General features: G+C 45.1%; 1 protein-coding gene across 1 annotated transcript in view; it reads right to left on the bottom strand.

Moving 5' to 3' along the window:
* Nucleotides 1–868: 868 nt before the first annotated feature.
* The window catches only part of slc12a2 (solute carrier family 12 member 2), a 34,600-nt gene continuing 9,206 nt past the window's right edge, over nt 869–26,262 (bottom strand). The window contains exons 3-28 of the mRNA XM_056589536.1: nt 24,451–24,570; nt 22,568–22,643; nt 22,082–22,177; nt 20,488–20,627; nt 20,207–20,317; nt 19,912–20,020; nt 19,550–19,674; nt 19,353–19,437; nt 17,965–18,125; nt 17,404–17,511; nt 17,145–17,268; nt 16,694–16,795; nt 15,387–15,542; nt 14,779–14,878; nt 13,485–13,596; nt 11,222–11,362; nt 10,528–10,634; nt 9,959–10,038; nt 9,063–9,206; nt 7,781–7,828; nt 6,709–6,831; nt 6,086–6,197; nt 3,591–3,677; nt 2,972–3,107; nt 1,982–2,049; nt 869–1,362 (exon numbers count right to left, since the gene is read on the bottom strand). Of these exons, the coding sequence (XP_056445511.1) occupies nt 1,227–1,362; nt 1,982–2,049; nt 2,972–3,107; nt 3,591–3,677; nt 6,086–6,197; nt 6,709–6,831; nt 7,781–7,828; nt 9,063–9,206; nt 9,959–10,038; nt 10,528–10,634; nt 11,222–11,362; nt 13,485–13,596; nt 14,779–14,878; nt 15,387–15,542; nt 16,694–16,795; nt 17,145–17,268; nt 17,404–17,511; nt 17,965–18,125; nt 19,353–19,437; nt 19,550–19,674; nt 19,912–20,020; nt 20,207–20,317; nt 20,488–20,627; nt 22,082–22,177; nt 22,568–22,643; nt 24,451–24,570 (2,907 nt within the window). The 3' untranslated portion in view covers nt 869–1,226. The remainder of the gene's footprint in view (nt 1,363–1,981; nt 2,050–2,971; nt 3,108–3,590; nt 3,678–6,085; nt 6,198–6,708; nt 6,832–7,780; nt 7,829–9,062; nt 9,207–9,958; nt 10,039–10,527; nt 10,635–11,221; nt 11,363–13,484; nt 13,597–14,778; nt 14,879–15,386; nt 15,543–16,693; nt 16,796–17,144; nt 17,269–17,403; nt 17,512–17,964; nt 18,126–19,352; nt 19,438–19,549; nt 19,675–19,911; nt 20,021–20,206; nt 20,318–20,487; nt 20,628–22,081; nt 22,178–22,567; nt 22,644–24,450; nt 24,571–26,262) is intronic.

The raw sequence follows: 26,262 nt of genomic DNA, 5'->3' as shown, positions 1-26,262 counted from the left end.
AGTCTAACTGTCCGGATGGAAGAACCCCCCCAGCCCCCCTCAACATCGAGGACATAACGGTGAATGAACTAAATGGTATTTACAAGCAGCTATGTGGCGGCGTGTGAGATTATCAAGCGTGTGTGTGTGAGACTTGGTGGTTCCTGACACAGCAGGACCTTTCGCTGTCTGACCTTCGTGGAGCTCCTCCTAAAGACCCAACGTCAGGGCCCACAAGGGGCCCCTTCGGCTGGGATTAGTGCACCGAGAATTGACCCATTTCATTAGACAGTATTTTAAAAAATAAATAGAAAAGGAAGACTTAAAACTGGATAAAAACGACTTCGTAAAGTAACAAGAAATCGATAAGGATAAGGAAGAGAAATCAGATAGGGAGGGGGGAAAGCTATTCAGGGGATTAATTGGACACTCTTTCACTAAAGTCATGCAAGCCACTCATAAATACAACTCTCAAAAAAAGAAACGCTAAAACTAAATAAAATCACATATTAAACCCAGTTACAAAAGTATGCGTTAACCACCAATACATCTCAACATGGACAGAGATCCATCGTTTAAATCAGATTCAACTGGAAGGCACATCCATAAGGCTTTTAAAAAGTGTTTTTTGGAAAGCATTCTGCATGGTTCTCCTCCAAAGCCTCAAACTGTAACACAGTTTATTGCTGCATTACAATGACAAAAAAACGAAGTGGAGAAAATAGAACCGTGACATCAAGATAATCGAAAGAAGGACATGAACGATGTGACGTTGTGCACGAACCCTCATCAAAACGTGGAACCGTTCCTCTCTCATTCTGTCTGAGAACATCTCCAGAGACACACCAACAATGCCTGACTAAAACTAACCTTTAGTCAATCAAACCCCCCCCCCCCCCCCATGTCAGGGGTCTGCGGGGAAAGAACAGAAAAAGTAGAAGTCACATTTATACCAGCTGGGGCCACGCAGCAGCGAGTGTGGCGTTACTGGAGCTGGGTTTTAAATCGTAGTATAACTCAGTGAGTGCGCTCTTTCCTTATTCAAACAAAAGTATTCTTATTAATGGCTGCCTGGACCCTACCATGGTTTGGAGTGTACAGTAATTCTATTTATAATATATATATATGTATGTATACACGGTGAACCTTTAATGCGGCGACGGTCCACCCCAGGTCTGCTGTGCAGGTGGAGAGATAGTGTTTTTTTGGGGTGGAGGTGGGCGGTGTGTCGGGCGGCGGCGGCGGTCCTAGGAGTAGAAGGTGAGCACGCTCTGGTGGTTTCCACGCACTAGCAGGATGGGGGGCAGGTCCTGGGACAGCACCTCCAGCCAGCCCATGTAGAGGGCGCTGGACACTGTGCCCTTCCTGGCCAGAGGCATGCTCCTGTGGGGGGGGGGGAAGAAAGAGAGAGAGCGAGAGCGAGAGCGAGAGCGAGAGCGAGAGAGAGAGAGACGATCAGTAAACGTCTCAAGTTTAAGTCTATTATAGAGCCCTTTAAAAACAAAAGATGACCAAAGCGCTGTATAATACAACTACCTAGTTATAAAACAAACAATGAAAAAAAATAGCACAAATTAAAAGCACAAAAAGGGACACACTAGACAATTATACAATTTATATGGAGTTAAGAGAATTTAAATTAGTTTTTAGGAGGGATTTGGGCAAACTTCTGTGTTTTTTTTGTTGTCTTTTCTTTTGATTACATTCATTTTATACAGCCCCTTAATGAAGAGCGCTCTGCAAGTCTTTACCCCCCGACCCCCTCGTCACAATGGCTGTTATTCAATGTTCTGTTGTCCCTTAGTGACGTTACCGGCTGGTCAGTATCAATGTGGACATCAGACTGGAGCAATTATACAGAGACAAACACACGGACACACACACACACACACACACACACACACACACACACACACACACACACACACACACACACACACACACACACACACACACACACACACACACACACACACACACACACACACACACACACACTTACATGACGATGAGGTTGGCGGTGCTGGAGTGTTCCTTGAGCAGTTCGTTCAAGCGGACCTGGCGATTGGTCTGAGGAAGCGGGGAACAAAAAGAAGACAAAAGAACGTATTTGAGCGGTAAGACGTTAAGGGGTTTATAAACGATGACCTTTATTTGGAGACATTAAGAAGTTAAACCTAAAATGTGTTCATGGGAATGACTAACATACACCTGACTAGTCTTAAAAAAAAATCTTGATATTGTAGAATGTGTATAATATACATATAAGACAATACACTTCTTAAGGGCCCGCAGAGAAGAAATAAGAAACAAATAAAGTATTTTCAGCCGTCAATAAGGCACACTACACAACTGCATTCCACCCAACGGCTTACATCATAAACAGCTATTTAAAAAACAGCACCACAATGAAACAAAACCCTCCACTGAGGACTACAATGCCAGGAGGCTTCGTTCCCGCCAGCAGCTCTATAAATGTGGAATCCTCCCCAAGGGGATAACAACTATGTTCCCCAAACTAGTTGCGTCACGGTGTCATGTTCGGCCACGCCAAACGGCATTCCGTAGTAGGGCAGATCTCCATCACATGGACGGGTTACGAGGCTGCTTTTGCAAACGGAGGGAGAGGTATATGCGCGTGTGTACGTGCAAGCGTGTGTGGGTGCGTTTGTTGAGGTGCGTACGCGTGTACACGTGTGTATGTTTGTGTGCGCGTGTACGTTTGTTGAGGTGCGTGTGTCCGTGTGTGTATATGTGTACGTATGCGTGCGTGTGTGTATGTTTGTGTGCCTGTGTACGTTTGTTGAGGTGCGTGTGTCCGTGTGTGTATATGTGTACGTATGCGTGTGTGTGTGTATGTTTGTGTGCGCGTGTACATTTGTTGAGGTGCGTGTGTCCGTGTGTGTATATGTGTACATATGTGTGCATGACATGTGTGTCTGTGTGTGTGTGTACACGCGTCTACGTGCGTATGTACGTGCGCGTGTCATACCTTGGCGCGGTACAGCTCTAGCTCGTTGTCGGTGATCCTCCAGGGCTCGCTGTTCTTCAGCCGCTCCGCCGCCTCCTGCTCCATGTCGTCCTCCTTCAGCCGGTACGGCTCGATCATGTCCTCGAACGCGGTGATGCTGAGGCGCAGCCATGACAACCACAACAGTTACAGATACCTCAATCCTCTGAGAAGAGGCCTCATTCAGACTATCGGTGAAACCGCAAATCAAGGGTTCAAAGAAATGATAATACTAAGCACTTCCATTTCAGAAATGTAGCTGTGTGTATTGGTTAAGCGGCAATAAAGATATGCCATATGGTGATAACATTTTAAACTTTTTTCTTTTTGACAAATAATTTGTTTTGATTTGTTCTGTACGGTTTAGTGCTTCTAGGGTAGCCCTCTCTTCGTTCTACTGCCCTCTATGGGAAGACAGTGAACTGAAGGTCAATCGCATTTCCTGTTCTTATGCACACAGCCACCACGGGCGCACAAACACACACACCATTAATCACTAATGGACTTTCCTGGTGACTTTGACTTTCAGTGGTGCTACGTCACTCAATATTTCCGTAACAACCCAACCCAAAGAGAAAAGGGCTTTCTACAACAATCTCACCTCTCCTTCTTTGGCTTGGTGTTAATGTCCCCAAGGACGGTGATGTCAGAGAAGTCGATACGGAACTTGCTGAGGAGGGTCGCCATGCTGAACGGGGAGAAAAACAACTTCTAGTTAATACCTGTACGACGCTTCATACAAGATTACCCGTGGACATAAATACTGGACGGATCTCTCGCTGTAATAGTTCAAACTTCTCCTACGAAAAAGGTGCATATGGATATGGAACAAACACAATTCGACTGCTCAATTCAGAGTGGTATGCCCCGAGTTTCGTAGGCTTGGGCCTCAGCCAATAGAGGTAGTGATGATGTCATCAATAAGCGACCTACCGCCAGTCAATATGCTGAGAGGGCGTATCTGCCACTAACCATATGGCAATTCACAGAACCCACTCTTCCAATCTTTTTTAACAACCATCCTTGTGATTAGATGTCGTTTAACAAAGTCTCCTGCGACAAAAAGGATTTACTGGCATGAAATTGTGACTAGTTGTGTGACATAACTGTGTGTCGATAGCATTAATTAGGGGTGTAACGATTCACCGATACGAATCGGTATCCGGTTGGATTAACACGGATGTGACTACATCGATAAGTGGGCCCCTAAATCGATTTCAAATGACCAGGAATCAGTCGATGCACCGATTTAAACGTTGCGAATCGGTTGAGTGAAGCTTCAGCCTGATATCAAGACAGTCAATTGATTTTATTCCGTTGCCATACGCATCCGGAAAAATGAAACTTAATGAAGCGGGCAGATCCGCGTGCGTCTCCGCGTGCACCCTGCATCTCGCGAGCAGGGAACAACCAGAGTTGGAAGTGGGCGAATAAAAGCCATATGTCCGAAATCGGTGAAAGGATTTTCCGTGCACCAGCAAATCTGAAATCAAACATGTGCAAGTCCTTTGGGTCTTATTGGAAGGAGGGGAATATTGATAAAAGCTTAGCTGTTTTTTTAAATTGTGTAGGACAGCGATCAAGTCTATAAATAAACAAATAGACATGTAGTTCTAAATTTATAAACGTGACTTCCAATTTTTCCCCATGCCATAAAGAAATAAATATAAAAACCTAAGATTCCATGTCCCTATACCATATATATTTGAATGTAGGCAATGTCTCTTTTATAGAAGGCTTACTTCAATTAATAGAAAATGAATGTTGACGTTAAACGAACATTAACCGCATCTATCAGATTGATTCATACCTCATCAAATCGCACTGGATCGTTAGAACATTGAATCGAATCGTTCCACATGTTAGTCTGAGAACTAAACAGGAAACCTACCAAAATGTACTATATTAACAACATCGATATCCATGTGTTTAATGATACAATTTAGGGCAGTGTTTTGAATGAGATGCATATTATGTATCCATCAACAACAAAAATGTGTTGTAATGTTTTATAAGCAGGGCTTATTCTCAAGGAGTATGCAGCACTAGTTTGGGGTATCTCAAAATGGTCAACAAGGGTGTTGATTAGATGGCAAACGGCGCAGGATAATTTCTCTTGACATACACAAAGAATGGCATAGTAGCCAGTGCGTGGCTAAGTTTATCCCGCCCATTGAGACAGCGGGCAGCTGCGTTGGACAATCAGAGAAAGAATGGAAAGTGTGTGATTGTCCGTGAGAGGGAGAGAGATTGAAAGACAGACATCAGAGAGCCAATGCAGTCAGACAGCTCTTCAATGGGCTCTAGGAGCCTAATGAGTGCCAGGAAGACGTACCCTAAGCTATTACACTTCAACCAGCCCCGCTATGTTGATATAAACCCAGATGGCTTAATGGACTGCTGCAGCTCCGGCCAAATTCAGAACCTTCCATCAGCATGATGCAGAAGGAGCCTGGATTAGCCCGGCTCTTTCAATCCAGGTCCAGGTTTTCATTGGACGGCCAGCAAAGTGACAAGTAGACACTCGTGTTCGGGCTCTCCAGCTGAACAGAGACAGCTGTGGCAACCCATCAAAGACACCAGTCCCCAGTAGTTAGTTCCCGCACCCTTACATCCCCAAGAGAGGTGCAGCCAGAACCTGATTGTCAAGAGCCAACTGTAACAGCTAAGGTCACTGCTTGTTCCCAGACTGGGTCGATGTTTGCAACACTAGCAATGCTATCAACACTGCTTGCCACTAGCACAAGTGGTTGCTAGCAAACAAAGCTCGCTGCTCGCAACACTTGCTATACTAGCAACAATGGTTGCCACTAGCACACTGGTGGGTCCTCGCAACACCAGCAGGTGCTAGCAACACTTGTGGGTGCTAGCAACACCAGCTGTTGTTAGTACCACCTGCCAGCAACACTAGCCGCGGTGAGCAACACTAATCTGGCTACCATGTGAAGAATTGTTGTGTTTGGGGCATGATAATCAGGCCAAATAAAAAGTAATGCAATTCTGTTCTGTTGTTAATTAACATGTAAACCTACCTGGTTCAAAATGAGCTCGAGGAGTGTGGCTGTGGAAGTGAAAGTGAAAGTGCACAGGACTTACACTCTGCGGTCGTGGTCAATCCTGTTGATCTTGCCTCCGATGAAGACGCGGATCTTGCAGTCCTTCCACCTCTTCTTGTTGATCAACAGGTAGGGGATCAGCAGAGTCAGGCCTGGTGGAGGACAAGCAGAGACAACGTCAAACCGTCTATCCTTTCCTTCTAGGGTTAGGTTTACATCTTGGTCATGGAACATTTTCACTACAACTTTGTCAAAAATGTCATTTTTGAATATCCATTTTCTTTTACTACAAAGGCCAAACCTCATATGCCTTGGTCGATACTTAAGAAACTAAGTTGGCAGATTTCTGCAGTAAAAGTGCAGAATTGAGCACAGCCTATTTCCACTAATACCAATCATTTTTACAAATAAGAAATTGAAACATAAAGCATAGGTAAAATATATATATTTATATGATATTCTTGTACATATATCAGCCCTGTGTCCCAAAATCTGCAAATATCAGAATTAATAAGTATAACATTGAAATTCCTTGGCTTTTAACAAAAAAAGTTAACATTTCGGTCGTTTCCAACCATTTTGCCAACAAATACCCATTGCCAAAATGAGTCAACCATCTACAGTTAACTATGAGTTAAGGGCTTGCCCAAGAGTGGTCCTCACCGCCGTCGTCAAACAGCCACCACACATCCACGGTGCCCTTGCCCTGCTTCTTCTGGAACTGCTGGCTGGCCTCCAGTAACCTCTGGTCGGACACGTTCAGCGGCATGGACGGGCTCTTCTTATCTGGAGGGGTGCCAAGAACACGTCACATAGCAGAACGGCCCAGGACATTCTGAGTCCCCCCCCCCCCCCACGCAAAACACACATACCAATGTATAAATAACAAAATCTGGAAATACCTGAATTAATGAGCTGTATTTTGATACAATTTGGAAATTGGTTGGCTTTTAACAAAAAAGTAAAACATTGTCGTAGCAAATACCAATCCAAAGATGCAATTTCCCAAATGTTGCATGACATTGATGTAAATTATGTAAGGACTAGAAATGAAATTGCCCTATTCAACAATAAATGGTTTGTTTTAAGTTTCATAGAATTACATTATCGAATGCAGAGTTCCATGCGAGGGAGATCATAAGTCTGAATTAGAAAGCTAGTGATCAAGTCCTTTAACCAAGCAATATACAAAGGACTCCCAGGGGAAATGAAAGGTTGTTCACGCAGACGAGCAGAGACTTTGAAGATCGTTTAGAAGAAGAAGGCACACCACAACACCCCGTAAAAATAAATGAATTCCACTAAGGACTAGTTGAACACAGCATAACACACCGCTTCCGGAGGAGCGCTACAAGCTAGAAGCTAAACACGGATACAGAAGACAGAAAGATATCGGAGGGGGAAACAAGCTTCCTTGGAGAGGAGACTGGCTGGAATGCCGGAAACACTAAGCAGAGAGAGAAAGGAGATGTAAGACAGAGAGAGCAAGACGCACACTCCCAGGAACAAAGTCATGTTAAGTGTCAGGTGACAGGGACAAAAGGGTGGTAGGATTTGCAAGAAGTCTGTTTGGTTATGGACCGGCAAGGAGCTATGAGAACCAAGTCCCGCAGTTGCGATCAAGCAAAGAGGAAGAGAAGTTAGAGAGAAGCGAGAGAGAGGTCGAATATTAGAAATCAACACGAAAAAGGAAAAAAAGGCTTGAAAAGGAACTCAAAAAAACAGAATATCCTGCCTTTTCCCAACAGTGGCTGTGTCGGAGCTTTGCCGTCGTCATCTTCATCTGTGAGATGGAAAAAAGTGAGACAAAACAAGGCACAAACAGAAAAACAAAAGTATTTGCGGTTAAAATTGGATAGATGTTGCCGTGCTAAATAATAAATACAAAATCATAAAGCTGGCGTGTGGCTCTACCTTCAAAAAGAAACTGACAAATATAAAAGTAGGTGGCAAAAATGCAACTGCATCATTCTCAGAACATCACAAGAAAAATATGGAACTGAAAACTGTCAGAATGGCATCCAATTCCTTTTCCATCAGTGTCGAGTGGAAACTGGAGCATTTCTGTTAAAATTCACCCCGGATATCTATATTTCTGTAACGCTCATGAGCCAAGGCAATAGAAAGCACTGCCAATTCCTTCTTATGCGCAAAATCAAAGTGGATTGGCTGCAGCGCGATGTTCCTGCTCACACAGTGTCATTTTTCCAACGCGCTCGAAAGGTTTACTGAGAGAAGGTGAGACGAGGCCAGGACGGTGTGGAAAATTACCTCACTATGGGAGCTCTGGACGGGCTGCAACACATTCAATTAGGTTTGTTCTCTGTGCACAGGATTTTCTTTTTCCAATAAAACATCAATATTTCACCACACACGGACGCACATACAACCGACACACTGTTACACTCCATGCAGGGATTTCTGTAAGTGTCAGCGGATTTCTAGTGAATAAAGGCCAGGGCAGCAGAGGCCCTGAGTTGGAAGGAGAACGGGGGGGGGGGGGGGGGTCAGTGACGGATGTATGGGACAACTCTCTAAACAGCTTCTCACACAATGTGGGAACAGCAGATGTGCTTTGCAGGCTTATGGTCTCGTGGGAGGAACATACACACACATGGATGTGCGTGTGCACGCTTGTGTGCAAATAGAAAGCGTGCAAAATGCGTAAACAGTGCAGAGACGCACACACAGGCACACAGACACACAGACACACAGGACGGACACACACACACACACAGACACACACATCTGTGACCCGACGCACTCAACTCTGTGGGATGTGAACGATTACAGCCCAGAGTGGTAACTTCCTGTCAGAGGAGCATGTGTTTGTTTGGGAGTGCAAACAGAACGAACACATGCTACCGAGTGACACTTTAAAAAGGGCCATAGATCTTTGATCTTCTCCCATGGTCATGGCGGCACTGTGAGACGGACGATGTTGGTGGCCCGCGATGACGTTTCTTTTGTATCGGTATGGAGTTAATAGAAGGAGGAGAGCGTGAAGGTCTACAAACCTTTTTGAACGGCGGGGCTGTTCTGCAGACTCGTGGCCTTGGAGGAGAGTTTGGAGGAGTCTCCGTCAGAGTCCTTGCTCATGTCTATGGACACCACAACGTCCTTCACCGCGGAGGTCTTCTCCTGAGACGACAGCAGCTCGTCTTGGAGAGAACACGCAAAAGGTTAAATGTGGGCCAAAAGCTAGGGGCCAGACAGAGAAAGGCCATTTATTAATTCAGTATATACGGTATCAATACAGTTGCACGCAAATTAGGGTTGCCGCGGTATACAGTATTACCGGTGTTACCGGTGTTGAGGCCAACACCAATTACTCGATTTTTATTTTTTTATTTTATTTTTTTTGTAATAAAAAACAAATTCAGTAAAAATGATTAATATAATTATAATTAAGAAAATTAAAATGTGCAGAATAGGCCACAGTTCTGCTCTGTGCGGGAGAATTGGCGCGCTTCCTTACAAAACCGGTAACCATAGCAACGCCGGTAAACAAACCCCGAGAAGCCCAATCCCTACGTGAGCTCCCCGCGCTCCGGCCATCCGGAGGTGCACAGAGCTTTTGGCCGTGATATTATGATGTATAAAATTATATTATACTATTATATATAGAACGTTATAAGACGCCGAGAATTGGCGCACTGCCACCGAGTGTGAGAGGAGAGTTGACGGAGAAGATGGCGGTTGAGCTATTGTTTCAAAGTTAATATCGTTTATACCGGTAATACCGGTGTTGACACGAGTGTATTACTCAATGTGAAAATGTCCACACCGCGGCAACCCTAACGCAAATCACATCTTTTGTACATAATTTGGGCATTTAAAAATAAGATTCAGTGTACTATGGTGTAGTAAACTTTAAAAGGGGCAAAGTGAGGAGTGAGTGAGTGAGGGTTACCTTGTCCCTGAATGTGGGAGACATCCAGTCCTTCCTTCAGTCGCAGAATGACGGCACCGTACTGGAAGTCGAAGGCATCGCTGAAAAGGAGACATTGTTCAAATGTTGGCCAGTGTCCAGGTTCCACTACGGTCATTATTTATTTAACCTTTTTAAAGACCCAGAGTAGGGTTTCCGACCCCAAAAAAAGAACGAAAGAAAACCGTGTAAAACAAAACTGCTGCCACTGCACTGCAAACCAACGCAGAGATGGAAAACCAACATATTGAAGGGTTTTTAATATACACCGCAGCCCAATTATCGTTGACCCCCCACTCTTTAACGCCATAAGCCTCACCAGTTCACACTCACTGGAGACCCGGCTGAAATCCTCCAGGTCACGGTCTCCCATGACTCATTACGGAGCGTGCGCGGATAAAAAGGTCAAGCGCCATGCCCGCCGAGTGCCTTAATCCCGTGCTGCAGAGAGCTCCTCACTGATACACGCGAGGAGGGAGCTCCGGGTGTTTTAACGACCCCCCCGCCGTGGCGTGGCGTGATCGCCCCAGACGAGCAGCAGTGGTACTCACTGGATCATGTTGATGTAGGTCTCCACGTTCATCATGTCCCCGTCCCTCCAGTCGTTCTTGTAGCCAAACACCAGGGTGTTGGGGCGCAGGCGGCCCAGTCCAGCGGCCTGGGGGGGAGGGGGAGGGGGGGGGACAGATAGTAATTTAATAAAACCTAAACCTTTTAAGAATTACTCAAAGTTGTTCAATTCGATTTTTCAGTTTTATTTGTATAGCCCTTAATCACCATCAGTCTCAAAGGGCTCAACAGGCTGAATATTTATGACACCCCCCCCTGACGCAAGCCCCATAAAGCGCAAGAATAAACCTCCCTAGTCATCATTGACTATTTAGTTGAACTCGGTATCTCACGCCTGCGTCACTAGCAACTCAAGTTCCCCCGGCCCAGTCTTATCTTATCACACGGCGACGTGTGTGGCCGTTTCAAACAAAATTGCAGTTTAATCTGCCCATTTATCATCCTCTGTGCTTTCGGCTTCGCCGGCCCTCAATGGGGCAAGGCGTCAACATCGTTCGCCCTTTTGTTCCCACAGAGGCAATGAGCCAAACACTGTCCTCAACCCCCCCCCCCCCCCCCCCCCCCCCAACCCGACCTCCCATTATGCACCCTAATTTAGCCTTCGTCCCCTCCCAAGCAGTGCTGTTTGAGCCAGCCGCTGTGGTGCGATGGATGGCCAGCTGAGAGGAGTCTGACCTGCAGCAGATACTGAGTGCCCTGTCGCAGGTCGTCGGCGAACACGGGCGTGTAGAAGGCCTTGGTCTCGTTCCGGAGCAGCCAGCGCTGGAAGCGCGAGTGGTCAGCCGCCAGCTCCTTGAAGTTGGGCCGCCGGGATCCCTGGGGACCGAGGTGGAGGGGGCAAAGACAGCAGTCAGAAAAATAAAATAAAAGACACGGAGAATGGGATCGGTTACCATGTAGGAGGGAGGGACAGACGACGGACTTGGGTTTAATAGTTTGTTATGAGAAGAGATTTAAAAAGGAGCACTGTATAATATATGTTGTTAGTATAATAATGTATAATAATGTTCAATATATAAAGTTACCTTTATTTACTCCAAAAAAAGGTTTGGAACTAGGGGTCGATAACGACCTAAGAACAAGGCATGTCTGGGGTATGACTCATTTATCCTTCGTCTGTGCCAACGGCTAGTGCTAGCGCCCAAAGGGCCCTAATGATGTTGATAAAGTTAATCTATCTCGTGTTCTTTAGAAAGCCTGCCTGTACTCGGTGAAATGTGTTTTTTATAGGGGGCACATGGGAGCAAGAGATTTGGACACTGAGTGCATCATTTCCTGTGGTGATTCACGCTGGTCAGCCACTGTTCTGACCCTTAAGTGCGTTAAATGTAGTAAGCATCTCGGAACATCAATAATATAGTCAGCGCTAACCCAGATACATAAATTAGCGACTGCTGGTATTGGCTGATTAGCCTTCAAGAACCCCGTTTTGTGATTAGTGCTAACATTTGTGCATAATTTATTCCAAAAATGCTCTAGACATCCGACAGCTATGAGCTTGTGAAATGCCCAAGAATGAATATCCGTTTATGAAATCACTGAGCGCCTGCCTCCGCATGAGACAATATCTATTTCCAACTGCTCCCGGATCAATTCTCCCCAATCGGGGCATATCTTCCATGATGGTGTGGGAATTCATCTCGCCTGTCAATCAAAGCTCTATGGACACGATACTTCTTATTCAGAGAAACTTAAAGAGGGAGGCGCCTGATTTTGGGTTGGTCTCTTCAACCATTTCATAACGAATATCTGAAAAGGTATTGATGGACAACTTCAGCATCATTTTAGGCAGCGTGCAAAACCAGGCGGGATGGTACGGTACTCGTTCTAAATCAGTAAGCCTCCACTGTTCAGTTCGGAAGAACGTGCGACTTTGACAGCAATTGTCAGATCAAATGTGAGCATTACCACTTATTCAAATTGACAGACGTCATTTGTGGAGCCATTGAACACACTTGGCCCACTTCTGAAGAAGGAAGTTCCAAGAACCTGGTGCTTTCCCTAGGGGACTTTTGATTTATTGAATGTTGCAATAATTTGAAGTCTTCAATAAATAAATGAATGTTTATTATATCAGACACTTCCATAAAGCTTGTGTACCAAATGTTGTATCATTTGGATCGGTGGTCATTTCAATCTTTAGGTTTTCCCCCCACTGTACGGTAATCGATACACACCGACCTTATTGGTCAAAGGGCCATAAAAAAGTACCCCTGATCGGCCAAGTGGTAGGAAACATTTCGGAGACGTGCTGTGTCTCTCCTGGCTTCACTCAAACATCTGTTAACAACTTGATTTGTCAACTAACCCTGTTTAACAGATTCTTCCAAAGAGCATTCAAGAGTATGTGTGCCGTTGCCAAGAAAGTAAACAATTGCAGCAGCAGTTGAGCCCAATTTAGCTCAATTCGGTAGCAGCAGCAAGAAACGCCTCTTCCACCATTTTGGGTGATTACTTCATCTTCAACTTCCCCTATGGCCTGATCTACCACAAGCGTAACATGTCTGTTCGTATTAGTGCGTGTACTAGGCTGCTACCAGCTTAGGGTACGGCTACCAAAGTGCTACTGCCATTTTTCACATTTGTAGCGCTAGACACACCAAAATGTTCCAGCAAACTGTTCTGATGAGATGTTTTACTGAAGCCAGGCTATTTTCATCCCCAGACCCAAATTGTCCAACAGCACAAATAGGTTGACTGTTGACTTAGCTGCATCTCCATGTCCATTCTGCCCAACCCCCCACTGACCCTCCATGCATACACACTGTGCACACACACCCCCCCCCTTACCCAAGCCACCACAAGGTGATCCCAAAGATATTCTGTGATGAGTCACCAGGTTGACTGTTGATAGCGCCTGGGGCGCACAATAATGGCCTATAATAGTTTGAACAAAATAACACACATTCCCCAGACCCTCCTCCTCGTTGGTACTCACGGTGCGAACGTGGCCACAGATCATCAAGCCCACGTTCTTGGTGAAGCTGTGCACCAGGTTCAGCAGGGCGGGGCGAGAGTTGGGGTAGCCAGTCATCACCAAACACTGGGGCCTGATGGCGGGAGAGACACACACACACACACACACATTAAGCAATGACAGCAGGGTTGTTATTCGAAGCACCTGCAGTTGCAATGCGGCAACAGAAACAAAAACAGCTACGAGTGATGCTACTTTTCTTTTTACATTTTCATCCGCATTCCCAGTGACCTTGATGAAGGTGATCTCGCGGATCGGCCAGTGAGATATATACAAACTGGCTTGGGAAGACAGCAGCCAGCCCACATCAAAGCAAATATGTTAAGTACCACCGGATTTAAATGGGGGTGGGTGGGGGGCAATGGAACAGGGAGCAGAGAGTAAAATACTAGTCATTTTCATCACGTCAGATGGCTCCTAATCCTTTTGTTGGGTTTATCGCCATGGGAACCGTTCTAAAGATTCACTGTTTATCCCAAACACTGCCAACTCGAGCATACTGCTGCACGAGGAAACAAATTGGACTGAAAAAATAAAGACATGTAGAATGTCGATATTTTGGTTGGATTTTTTCGTTTGCATATTCCAATGTAAGGACAAAAAAAACTATGATTTCTTACACATATAATAAAAAAAAATTGAAAAAAATCACACCGTCTCCATAGTAACACAGTTGACAGTTGTCCATTCTACGTTCTATTTTCCCCAAAGCAAGTTAGTCTGCATTCCCCAATTGTCTCATGCGTACACACAGTCCCTACTTCAGCAGCTACGCAAACCATCGACTACAACCCGCTGTGTATCTCGCTCACAACAACAACTGAGAACTCTGGCCAGGAGGACTGGAACAAGCAGCCCTAGCCATTGGGCAGACGGCGCTGTTCACTGATTAGAAGGCCTTTCACCAATTGAAGGGCGAATCTGTTCCGAATGTAATCCCGTTACGTAGTTCCTTGGATTTTCTCTGGAAATCCCCTATAGGGTTGCCAACTAGGGATTTTTTTTTTGGCCATTGGATCATTCTTTCAGTTCTTGTTTATATCTTACTTTCCTCCAATCAAAATAAGAGAGTGAGTGAGTGAGTACGATACGATAGTACTTTATTGTCAGAGCATGTCTGAAATTTGTCTTGCATCCCAGCAGCTCCAAAGTCAAACATCACAGACATGACATCAGGAGAGGACTTCAAAAAACAGGACATCAATAGAGGACCCACAAATAAGTATGCGAGCGAGTCGTGTCCTTTGATCAGTACCTGAAGTTCTTGATGTGGTCCTCCACTCCGCTGAGGTGCAGCGTGTGGGTCAGCGCCTGGTGGTAGGTCAGGGCCTGGGTGGACGAGCCCCAGTTCACATCTGGCGGCCGGCACCACATGGGGACAGAGAGACACGTGCTGGAGTCAGGGGGGGTGGGTGGCCGGCTTTCAGCCATCAGGCCCATGTGGCGCTGGGGTCCGTAGGGATGCAGGCGCGTGTGTGTGTAGCTGCATGTCAAACAGAGTGTGTGCAATACCGGTGCGTGCAGGAGAGAGTGTATGTTTTTTTTTTCCGGATTGTTACTACTATGAGATCAGCCTTGGTTGAAAGACGGCCAAAGGTTGGAAAACATTTACCAAACGGTTCAATTATACCATTCAACCAAAACCATTATACTACTTTCTCTCAATATCTCAACTTAATCAATGTTATTATAAAAAAAAAGTGTGCAGCAATCTCATAAAAAAAACTAACCAAAAAACACTGCGTCAAAAAAGATATATTAAACAAAAAAACGACCCAGTCAGCAAACACAAGCCTCTGATCTTTCTGCACAACCCTTTTGGCAGGAGCCCAAACGCCCGCTGTGGCTGGCCGGTTCGCCCACCTGGCTTCTTGTAGCTGACGTAGATGTACAGGCCCATGACGATGGTGTTGGTGAGCAGCGCCGCCATCCAGTTGATGACGAACATGACGCCGCAGCACAAGATGGCCCCCGCCAGGGAGACCCACATGTTGTAGTACTTGAAGCTAGGACGCCATCCTGGAACGCCATCGAAACGGGGGTTACGCACACGCATGCACAACATGATAAAACAAATGCCATGTGGGAAAAGCCCTTGTGACAAAGGCTACAACGGCGTTACACGCACTCGATTATAATGCGCTAAAATGAACCAATGTGTTTGTGCGCTTATGTTCAACTACACAAAAATAAGGTAAACGTGGTCCTTACCGATATCGGTTCAACACACTCAATGTCCGTCCTTCTCCGAACACACTTTAGTAATGAATGCCGTTGTAAGTCATATTACTGAATAGTCAGGAGTCTAAATTAGCCAATGTTGCTTATTAAAACGAGTAGTAGAGCATGGATTTGTGTTTGGATTAAGAACATGGAAAGCTAGCAGCCAGTTAGAGACAGGAGGACGAAACAAGAGGTACAGCCGCTACTGGATGCCATACTCCTTTACTGGACTCCAAAGAGAGAAGACTAGGCTGGTGGGGTTTTAGTGATGATGCAGAGATACGCCTCGACCGAGTGTGGTTATACGATGAGACTAGGAAACACAGGACGTTAAAGGGTACATCGATCGCCGGGCCTCTTCTCCGGGGAGAGGAGGAGAGACCCGAAACCCGTTATTAAAACCCAAAAGTCGACTTTGTAAGAAAGTCAGACTAGGGTTTTATGATTCCAGGAATAGTGGATGACATCAGTCATGCCTCTTGTGACGTTTGCTTATGCGGTTAAATGAAGTCCTGTACCGTTTAAGTCCATGCAATTACGGGAACTGGTTTTGGGGAGAGTTCAAAATTGGATGAAGTATCTGTACCTGGTGTTCTTCTAGAGCTTTGGTATTAAGAGGAAAAGAAACAATATACGTTTTCTTGAAGGTTTGAAATAGCTCAAAGCAATTAAAATATTACTACATTTCACACACACACACAAGTGTAAACATTACACAAACGTTTCCCACTACAACATTTGTTATCGCATCCTGGATTTCACATGTCAAACACGGCGGAACATACCTTCTATTCTAAAACTAACATCACTCTGAAATCACAGTGGAAACATCTCGACTTTCATGAAGACCCAGAATGCCCCTAAACATATGTTGCCTTAAGGCGCTTTAGTTGAAGTGGTGCTGGTTGAAGGGGTTGAACGGGGGGGGGGGGTTGTCTTCACGTTACCTGGTGAATTGGCGAGGGAGGCGTGGAACACAGAGAAGTTGATCAGGGCGTAGGAAGCCAGGAAGAAGTTTGAGATGATGGGAGCGATGATGTTCAGCTCGGCTGCAGAGGGGACAATATTATGAAGAGATGGTTAAAGAAAGTACCGTTTGGAAACAGGTTCATACAAATCTAGCAGGAGATCGCATTATTTGCCAAATTTGGAATCGAACGGGAGCAATACGTACATAACGTGGATCAATTGATCAATAATAAAGTAAATCCTTACTCTTACCCACTCTTGACCGGGGTAAGAGGGATTTAATCTAACAAAATCTCACTGAACATCTGGTCCCGTTCTCAAGGGAACCTCGTGTTCCCCGGCACACGGCTGTGAACCTCTGTGCTACTTGACTAAGTGCCTCCAGCCCGCTCCTTCCTCAACTATGTTGTATCATAACAACAGACATACCGATGAGGATGAAGGCCAGGGCGATGCAGAAGGTGAGGATGTAGCCACGGAGGGGCTCGTTGTTCTTGCCGTAGCCCTTTGCGAACATGCTCAGGCCGGGATAGATGTTGTCTTTACACAAAGCCTGTGGAAATTAAAAGCAGCGGTCAAGCTCCTTTGTAAAATAATGAAAACAGATGCTCGACATACCGCTTGTCCATTGAACCGGACCCAGATACGTACACGGCGCTATAAACAGAGATTACGTCGGGGCACTCACCTGGAAGACTTTGGGGGCGCTGACGAGAGAGGCCAGGGCAGAGGACAGGGTGGCAGAGAAGATCCCGGCTGTGATGATGGGACCAAAGCCTGACACGATGCTCATCACCTAATCACACAAAGGGGACATTTCTTTAAGCCTAGTCCCACAAACAAGACTTAATATGTAGACAAGCATAAATCTGGATGAACGTGGGCCTTTCACTTCTTCCGCAGCAAACTATTTTACAACCATTTTTCTGGGAGCAGGAATTCCTTATAATTTGCTATAATCCCCTAATCTTGGGGGGGGAAGGCTGGATTCCCAAGATTACGACCCCCTCGGGAATCCATCGTGCCAGGCTTCAAGGTTGCGCGTTTGTGTCCCAACCCGCCATTGGTTCGGACCAATCAGCATCCTAGGAGGAACTACGTGACGTGCGTAATAGACAGATGGTCGACCAATCCCCTGCCAAGTATTTTTTTAAAGTGCCGGGCCCAATCCAAACAATGTCAGAGGTTGTCTCTCCAGATGGTTCTGCTTCACAAACCATCTGGGGCGTCAGGTTGATAAGTCCCATACCTGGAAGTCGTTTTGGAGCCCGTACTGGCAGGGCGTCTTGGGGTCCTTGCAGGAGGAGAAGTCGTAGCCCATCTTGCAGGCGGCGTCGGTGCAGTTGGCCATGAACATAGAGCTCACCGTGTCGTTCAGAGAGCCGGTGGCGTCTCGAACGATGCATGCACCTGTTAGGCAGAACATGGGCTTGTTATTAACATGTTCATACCTATAGGCATCATTGCAGTTGGTTTGTAAAAACAACATAAACATGTTATAGGTTAGGTGAAATGCAATGTGCAAATGCATGTTTCCATTCTCAAAGACCAGAAATAGGGCAACAATATATAAACAACCTTAATGTTATTTTTTTTATTGAGCTATAGCAGGGGGGGGGGGGTCGCTTACACGTTTGTTTAGCATGTTTGTTTGTTTTCCACTTTGCAGTTATTGTAAAGTGATACATCTAGCAAAGATGAGCACGTATTAATTGTTGCTTAAACATTCAGTTTGGCTGCCGACTAAAACCCTATCTTCTGACATCTTTGTGTTATCAGAAAGGTTTTGAACCCTTTTAGGTGCTGCTACGATCTCCAGGAATGAAAGGATCCATTCATCTTCAGACCATTCAATTAACTGATCCACTATCTTTTTGGCTTCTGGGAATTCCTTTATTAACCATGCGGAGACAGTGATGTCTGGGCTCTGGATAACATCTGTAATATGGTATTCAGGGTCTATTTGAACAGTCAATGTAAGAAAGTTGGACTTGTGGTTTGCAAGAACTCATGTGGGGGTTCCAGTGACCTTAATATATTTTTTGTATACTTTTTAAATGGGCAGAAAATGCCCTCACAAAACACGGAAACCGTCTTTGCAACAGCCAGCGCACACACGACATGGCTATGTGGTTCGTTGTGAAAGCGTTTTGCAAATGTTTCCGTTTGGTAAAACAGACCCTAGGTCAACCTTTGTAGGAAGAACAACATGCTTTGCTAATAAATGCACGGCAAGAAAGCATACGCGCGTTTGCTGCCATTCGGTTCTCAAAAAACATGACAAAAGTGGTAGCTGCAGGCGCAGACACAGGCAGAGTCAACTCAAGCACAACCCGCCATGTAGGTTAGATAAAGAGCCATGTGTTAGCAGGGCCCGTGCACCAAGTGGATCTTCTGCAAAGCCGTTTATTTATGCAGCGCTGCATCGACCTCATACAAATGACGGCCACTCTCATTTGTGCTTGAATAAATCATACAAATGTTTTTTTTTTTCAAGTGACAATTTCAACTATTTCAATATATAAACCTAAGCCAGTCAGTGTTATAGTCTCTAGCAACTGTAACCATAGCTGTGCACATCCTGCCCACTGCATCACAATCCCTTTATAATCCATCGGTCCTAACAACGTGCTGTACCTGTAGAGATGGCGACTCCGAGGTAGACGATGCCAGTGACCAGGATGGCCAGCAGGGTGCCTTTGGGGATAGCCAACTGGGGGTCCTGAGAGTAAGACACACAATGTGTTATTATGAGGAGCAGGCAGAGTATAGGGCTTGTGACGATGACAAAAGGCGCTAAAAGTTAATGGTGTGATGACAGGAAAGGTACTAACGGCGAGATCTCCCGAGATGTTGGCACCAGCCAAAATACCGGTGGCGGCCGGGAAGAAGATGGAAAACACGGAGAAGAACGTCTCGCCTCGAAAGTCCGGACCCATGTTTTCCATCATAATGGCCGCTGAGGAAGAGGACGAAGAAATACATGGACATGAAGCAAACATTGAACGGGAAACAAACAGATTGCCGGTGAAACAATGACAACAAACCTAGCAATGCGATAAGTAAAAAGATGGAAATGTGCTGATAAAGTGAATCTCGCAATAAGAATTTGTTTGGCGCAAAGTGTCCTTCAAAACCAGCGCGCTTTAGTAGCTACAGTTACGTTCCTTAAAACCCTGCAAAGTGTTGAACTTACAATCGTAGCCGAAGAAGCCATAGGATTCCTTAGACTTGACAGTGATGAAGCTTCCGATGAAGTAGTTGATGATGGCAGTGATGAGGACGAAGAGCAGGAAGATTTGGGCCTGTGAGGAAGTCAATCAAAAGTTGTACATTAAATAGAGGAATTCAATATTTAGATGTGGTACTCTACATTAAAGTGAATGGATTTACGACGAATGCAAAATAACCCCTTCTCTCCACAGTCAATTGCCATGCACAGTGAGTGTGAAGCTTTCACAATAACAGGGTTTAGAGAGCGCAGTCCAAACCTTGGCCTCCCACTCCATTCCTGCCACCGAGATGCCAAGGAGCAGGATGACGGTGATCGTGCCGATGATTCGGATGTCGTTGAGTTGATCCGTCATGAGAGCGTCGACACCCTTTGGGCAGAACGGTTGTGTGTTTAAAACGGAGCACCCTAATACGATTTGATCAATAGATTGAGCAGCGTAGTGTTCAACGACTCCCAAACAAACACATAACACTCTCCTTATTGCTCATGTGGTAATACGATGACATGGATTTGAAGAACGTAGACATAGATACTTACAGCGAGAAGCTCTACGACCGTCTCTGCAAAGCCCACCACGTACATGGCGACAGCCACGGCGTTGGCGAACGCAAAGATCAGACCGATGGAGCCTCCGAACTCTGGGCCCAAACTTCTCGATATCAAATAATATGCACCTCCTGGAAGACAAAAAACAGAATGTCAGGCTGAGATGACACACACACACACACACACACACACACACACACACACACACACACACACACACACACACACACACACACACACACACACACACACACACACACACACACACACACACACACACACACACACACACACACACACACACACACACACACACACGGCGACAAAAGCACCGGTAATGAGTCTTCCGACGCAGTCAGGAAAGAGGGTGGGGGATGCCTGCACACAGGATGCCGAGTCATGGACTCCACTTCTGCAGTCTATGGTCATGGCTATAAGGTGACCTTAGCATGATCACTCCAACTCATGTTTGCATGTTAAGAGTCTGGGGTGGGGGGAAGAGGATACCATTAAATAGAACTACTGCAGCCTGTGGCAGAGCGCAATGGGGACAAATCAATGCACCGGCTGGCAGCCAGACAAAGCTGTTCGACGCAGAGCCTCATAAAATCGACAAACTTCATTCTGTCCATTTCAGACATCCCGATCCCAGTCGCACTGGGGGATGCAGCGGTCCGAGGACACTATTGAATTTCCCCCGTGTGCTGGGACAACTGGAATGAGTGTGAATCTGTGTGTTTTCGCCTCTTTTCTCATTTGACCCTTTAAAAGAAAGGTATCCAAGATGAGGGGGGGGGGGGGGGGGGGGTCAGCAGGGGTTCAACACGGAATACATCCTCCGTTTGGATAAGGGGGGAACAGCATACATCGATAGCCGAGTCACGCTGGTAGAGAAAACACATCTGGAATTCCTGGTTTAACAGCTGAGCACCGGAAACTGACTAAATATTGTTAAAGAGCTCTGCTGCCTGGTGGGGGTCACCACCGGGCTGAGGCGTAGTAGTGGTACTACATAATCGATTTGAAGAGTGTGATAACAGCATTTAATATTCACGACGACAAATACCCTATTCTCTGCTGAAATCCTGAATCTCCTTTTATTGACAGTTGGTAAGGTTGCTTTTGAAATGAAATTGTTATTACTAAAAGAAATGCAGGGCAACCCCGTTCGGCTGTCTGGAAAACACAACTTCCTGTTGATCAGGTCAGCAGAGAGGCACATCTGGCAATGTGCCAGATGGAAAGTGTTCAAGTATTCCCAAAAACATTTTATGTGAGGTTCTATCAAGGGTTTGGGTATAGAAGATGGTGGGCATATGCAGCAACTTTGGGCATAGCCAGCCATTAGCCTGGCTTCTTCAGTCTTCTTGAAATGACCATTAGAAATTGGATTGGATACAAACGGGTCAGAGACTAGAATTCATTAGAGTAGACTTCGGCAAGTTCATCTATTTACTGTTGATAACTGGCGAATGTGGTGAAAAAAATTAAATGTATGTATTTGTATCCCTTCAGGCAAGCAATATATCACACTTAATAACTTTACAATCTTTAACAAACTAAGGTAAGTACTTGAAAGGCATACCTCCTCGTACAAAACCGTTGGTGGCGATGGCTGAGGTGGAAAGGCCGGTGATTGTCGTCACAACAGTGGCCATCAGGACAATTAAACAGGACAAAACTGCAAAGAAAACACCAAACATGCATCATTCTGAAGAAAATCTAAAAGCTAATTTTGGCTTTATAAAATCTCCCGTGGGAAGATCTGCCGGTAATTGTTTTAATATGTAACCCTGAATCAGTTTACTTGCCGAATGGTGAAATCTATCCACCATTGGGTGCTGGCAGTTGTTTATTTTGGAACCGGCTTACAAGTCTTTTAAAATATGGCTCTGAAAAGTCAACACATTTTACCCCAGCAACTACTACGCTCCAAACAGAGCGTAGTAGTTGCCGGTGTAAAATGACAAGGGTGTGCATATACTAACACCACGGGCATACACATAGTGATGCTTTTAAAGAGATCAGAAGAGGGTGAGAAAAGCAAATCAGTTCATTCACGTGTACCTACCTATTCCTGACTGGCCCACAATCCATGACATGCGAATAAAGAGCATCACACCCCAGATATTCAGCATGCATCGCACCTGCAGACAGACAAAATCAAGAAGAACAAAAGAGTGTTTAGAGTCATGGCACAGGCATCAATTTAACGCCGGTTGTTCATTTACATATACATTTATGACATTTAGCAGGCGTTTTAACCAAAGCAACGTACAATAGGTACATTTTTTGGGAGAAAGAGAAACAATATATCTCTGTTGTTACAGCGAAGACATTAATAGAAACAAGTGCCGAAGCACAATTGCTAGGTTGCAAGTGCATGACACGAAACAACTTTGACACCAAAAAGTCACTTGCTGGTGTGTTATCTCACAAAAAGTGAGATAACACAATCTCCATTTTGAACTGATTTTAAAATCAAGTGAGATCGAGTGTCCTATTGGACAATGTATTGAACAATAAAAACAACAATGAAAGCCGAGCCGGAAGTGAAACCTCAGCCAAAGGTGCATGATTACAGCCCAATGAGCTCAGGGGGACCGCGTTACCCATGTCCTAGTGATTGGGGCGGTGTAGTACAAAGAGCTGGCATCTACACAATGTAGTATCAGGATTCTAAATGCCTGCACGAGCCAGAGCAATAAACGTAATTTGGCCGGCCACACGGTTTACCCCCCCCCCCCGTCTGCCAAAGAGTTATGCGTGTTACAATTGTGTAATTTAAACTGCAATTAATTATTCTAAATCTGACCTTTTTGAGTGAGACAGAACTGTGGTGTAAAAAAAAGAAAAGTGATGTTTATGTTGAGAGGAAGCGAAGACTTTAAATGTCATAATAAAACCTTGTGTGATAAGACAGACCCATCTTAAAATTTCCCAAAAACTTCCCATTTAACACACTTTCACAATGATTTTACAGTTGTTGTGAGTGAGTCAATTTCTCTTTGGTAAAATAGCATTAAGCTGAAAAGTAAGTCACACTAATAAGACACATTCCTTATACAAATGTGACACACACACATACACTAGCTTGACCGTGTAAACACTTCAAACACTAATCCTGTAGTGAATTATCAGGTTCCATGATCTACTCTGAAGCTATTTTAGACTCTCAGAGGTTGACTTCAGTTCAATCTGCTGGATCTTCACCACTGATCATGGTTAAGCATCGCCCCAGCTCCAACAACTGGGTGGTAAAGTAACACGGGCCACTCACAAAATGCTGATAAATTCTGTGACTAGCCGGTGAATCTGTCACTATTACTACTGGTGGCACATTCTTCCAATGCGTTGGACTCCTAAAGTTGATCTGCAAGACCGTCATCGGCTTGCTATTCCGATTCACACAAATGGAGCCAGAATGACCGAGCTCTCACAGTCAGCAAAGGGCCGACGGAGAGTACCCAATGTTGGGTTCAACTTGACGTGATGCAGGTGTCCAATGTGGTAAAAAAGATATAGCTGAACTTTATGTAAACGTGGAGGCCTATTGTCCAAGTATGACATTTATTTTAATACTTCTCGCAGGAGATCAGCTGTGATGGTTTCAAACTTTCAAGCATAAATGTATCCCCAATTAAACGACAGATAGTGTCACGATGAGTTAAGGCTATCACTAAGACAAAGACCCACAATGCAATGCTCCCAGACTCCCGATTTAACAGCCGTTCATTGCGATGCAAGGTCACGTTTCCCCGAGCCCCATAGACCAGCGTCGGCAGTGGGACACCACCCCACCCCGTCATACTGTAAACCCCCGCAACAATAGATGGTTCAGAGAACAATCCGTCTGGAAAATCAAATAAGAAAAGCTCTGACGTTTGAATGAAGGAAAAAAAAAAAACGAGGCATCCTGCATTATAACAGGAAATGAATAACAGAGAAACTCACCAGCACGCCCTTGATCCAACCGAATTTGACCACGCCCTTGGACTCGGCGGCTTCTTTGGCGGCCGCCTCCTCGGCCGGGCTGAGCTCCTCGCCGTTGGCGAAGCCATCATCAAAGGGTTCCTGAAAACAGAAGTACGCGTTGAGGTCTAGAGAAAGGGCAAAAACATAACTTTCATTCCGAAGGGACTGGTCAGTTCTGAGGAAGCTGACAAATGGATTCATCAGAAAACAGTCATCATTGTCCGGACATTTTTGAGATTTGGGAAATAACTTTCTGGAATTAGATAAGACTTTATAGATGCCAGATGGAGAATTTCAGGTAACACAGCAGCAAGTACAGGACGGTAGAATATGTGTCTAGTGAGGGGATTTGCACTGTAAATAATGCGATATGGAAGATATTTATAACAAGTTTCTTCTTAATGTCCATAAAACAGCTTCACAGAAAAATGTTATGCGATTAGGCAACCGTGGCTTGAACGGGTCTGAAAAGAGAAAAAAGAAAAGCGGGGGGGGGGGGGGGGGGGGAAAGTGATTGAGCCATAAATAGAGAGCATCCTTCCTTGCGTTACTACTGAAGGTTAAACACAGGAAGCTCCCCTCCCTGTGCACAGACAATGTGACGTCGGTGTCCTTGCGGCAGGGAGCTCTCGGTGTGCACTGCACATTGTTCTCTCGTTTTGTGGGCCGTAACCGTCTGGCACACCACAACACCTTCACCACAGGAAGGAGATTCCAGCCGGGGCCCAGCTTCTTTTAAGTGTCCCCTTTATTTCGTGGGTCTCTGCGTCAACGCCGAACAAAAAGGACATTGAGAACAGGAACTTGAATAATCAACGACTCCTTTGCTTTAACTGTATTTAGACAACAGAAAATGTCCTTTTTTTTAAATCGTGCGGATGCTATTTTAGGACACTTTTCTTTAGACTGTATGGCAATGAGAGTATAAAAAATAAAAAAGGACCCGCACACCGAGACACTTCTGCCTACTCTGCAGTATTGACATCAGGGATAGCTGGAAGGGACAAGCGCCAGCAGCTACAAATATGTAGCTGAAAATGAGGGCTAGGCATATAGAAAATATAAAGAGGAAAAGACAGCAGTATCCAAGGTCACATTGTCCTCAAACAGGGAATTCAACTTTATACTGTAGAATATTGACTGATATTCGATCTTCCTTATGTTAAAATATAACATTTATATTAATTTAATATCCATCCGTTGTTTTTTAACATGAGTATTTTCGATGTTTTCATTTTTTTTAATAAAACCACGAGTCGCAGAATAATCGATTGAACTGGCGAATCAGAGTCCACTTTGAAAAGTGTGAGTAGATTTATACGAAAAAAGCCGGTCAGGCATCCGCAATAAAATATTATTGAACTGCTAGGTCAAACCTAGGACTCATTATTGAGTTATTAGTTATTGACAATATTTTACCTTTGGAGTTTAATATTTCCCTGGCGCCAAAACAAAGAAACACTAGCACCTACTTATTTTAGCCAACCAATACCCAGGCACGCATTTATCCAACAGATGCCTCGCCAGGAAGGCCTCTTGGCAAGACAACCGAGTTATGTTACACTTGGGGGGGATTTGTCCTCTGAATGTGACTCATTATGATCAGTGGGCCGACCCAGGGAGCGAGACAGATTGACTGGACCGCCTCCAGTTCGTGAGCCAGTGCTGCCTGGTCAAGGGCTTGCCCCAGTCCAAAATGTGTCCCACCTGCCACGTACATCTTAAAATAATGGAGAAAGTGGCATTCAACCCATTCATTTAGGACCCAGATCATAGGTCCTCTCCTCCACA

Source organism: Gadus chalcogrammus, chromosome 4 (assembly GCF_026213295.1).
Source record: "Gadus chalcogrammus isolate NIFS_2021 chromosome 4, NIFS_Gcha_1.0, whole genome shotgun sequence".
Lineage (NCBI taxonomy): Eukaryota > Metazoa > Chordata > Actinopteri > Gadiformes > Gadidae > Gadus > Gadus chalcogrammus.
Note: the sequence above shows the minus strand (reverse complement) of the source record. Positions and strands in the feature narration are given on the sequence as shown.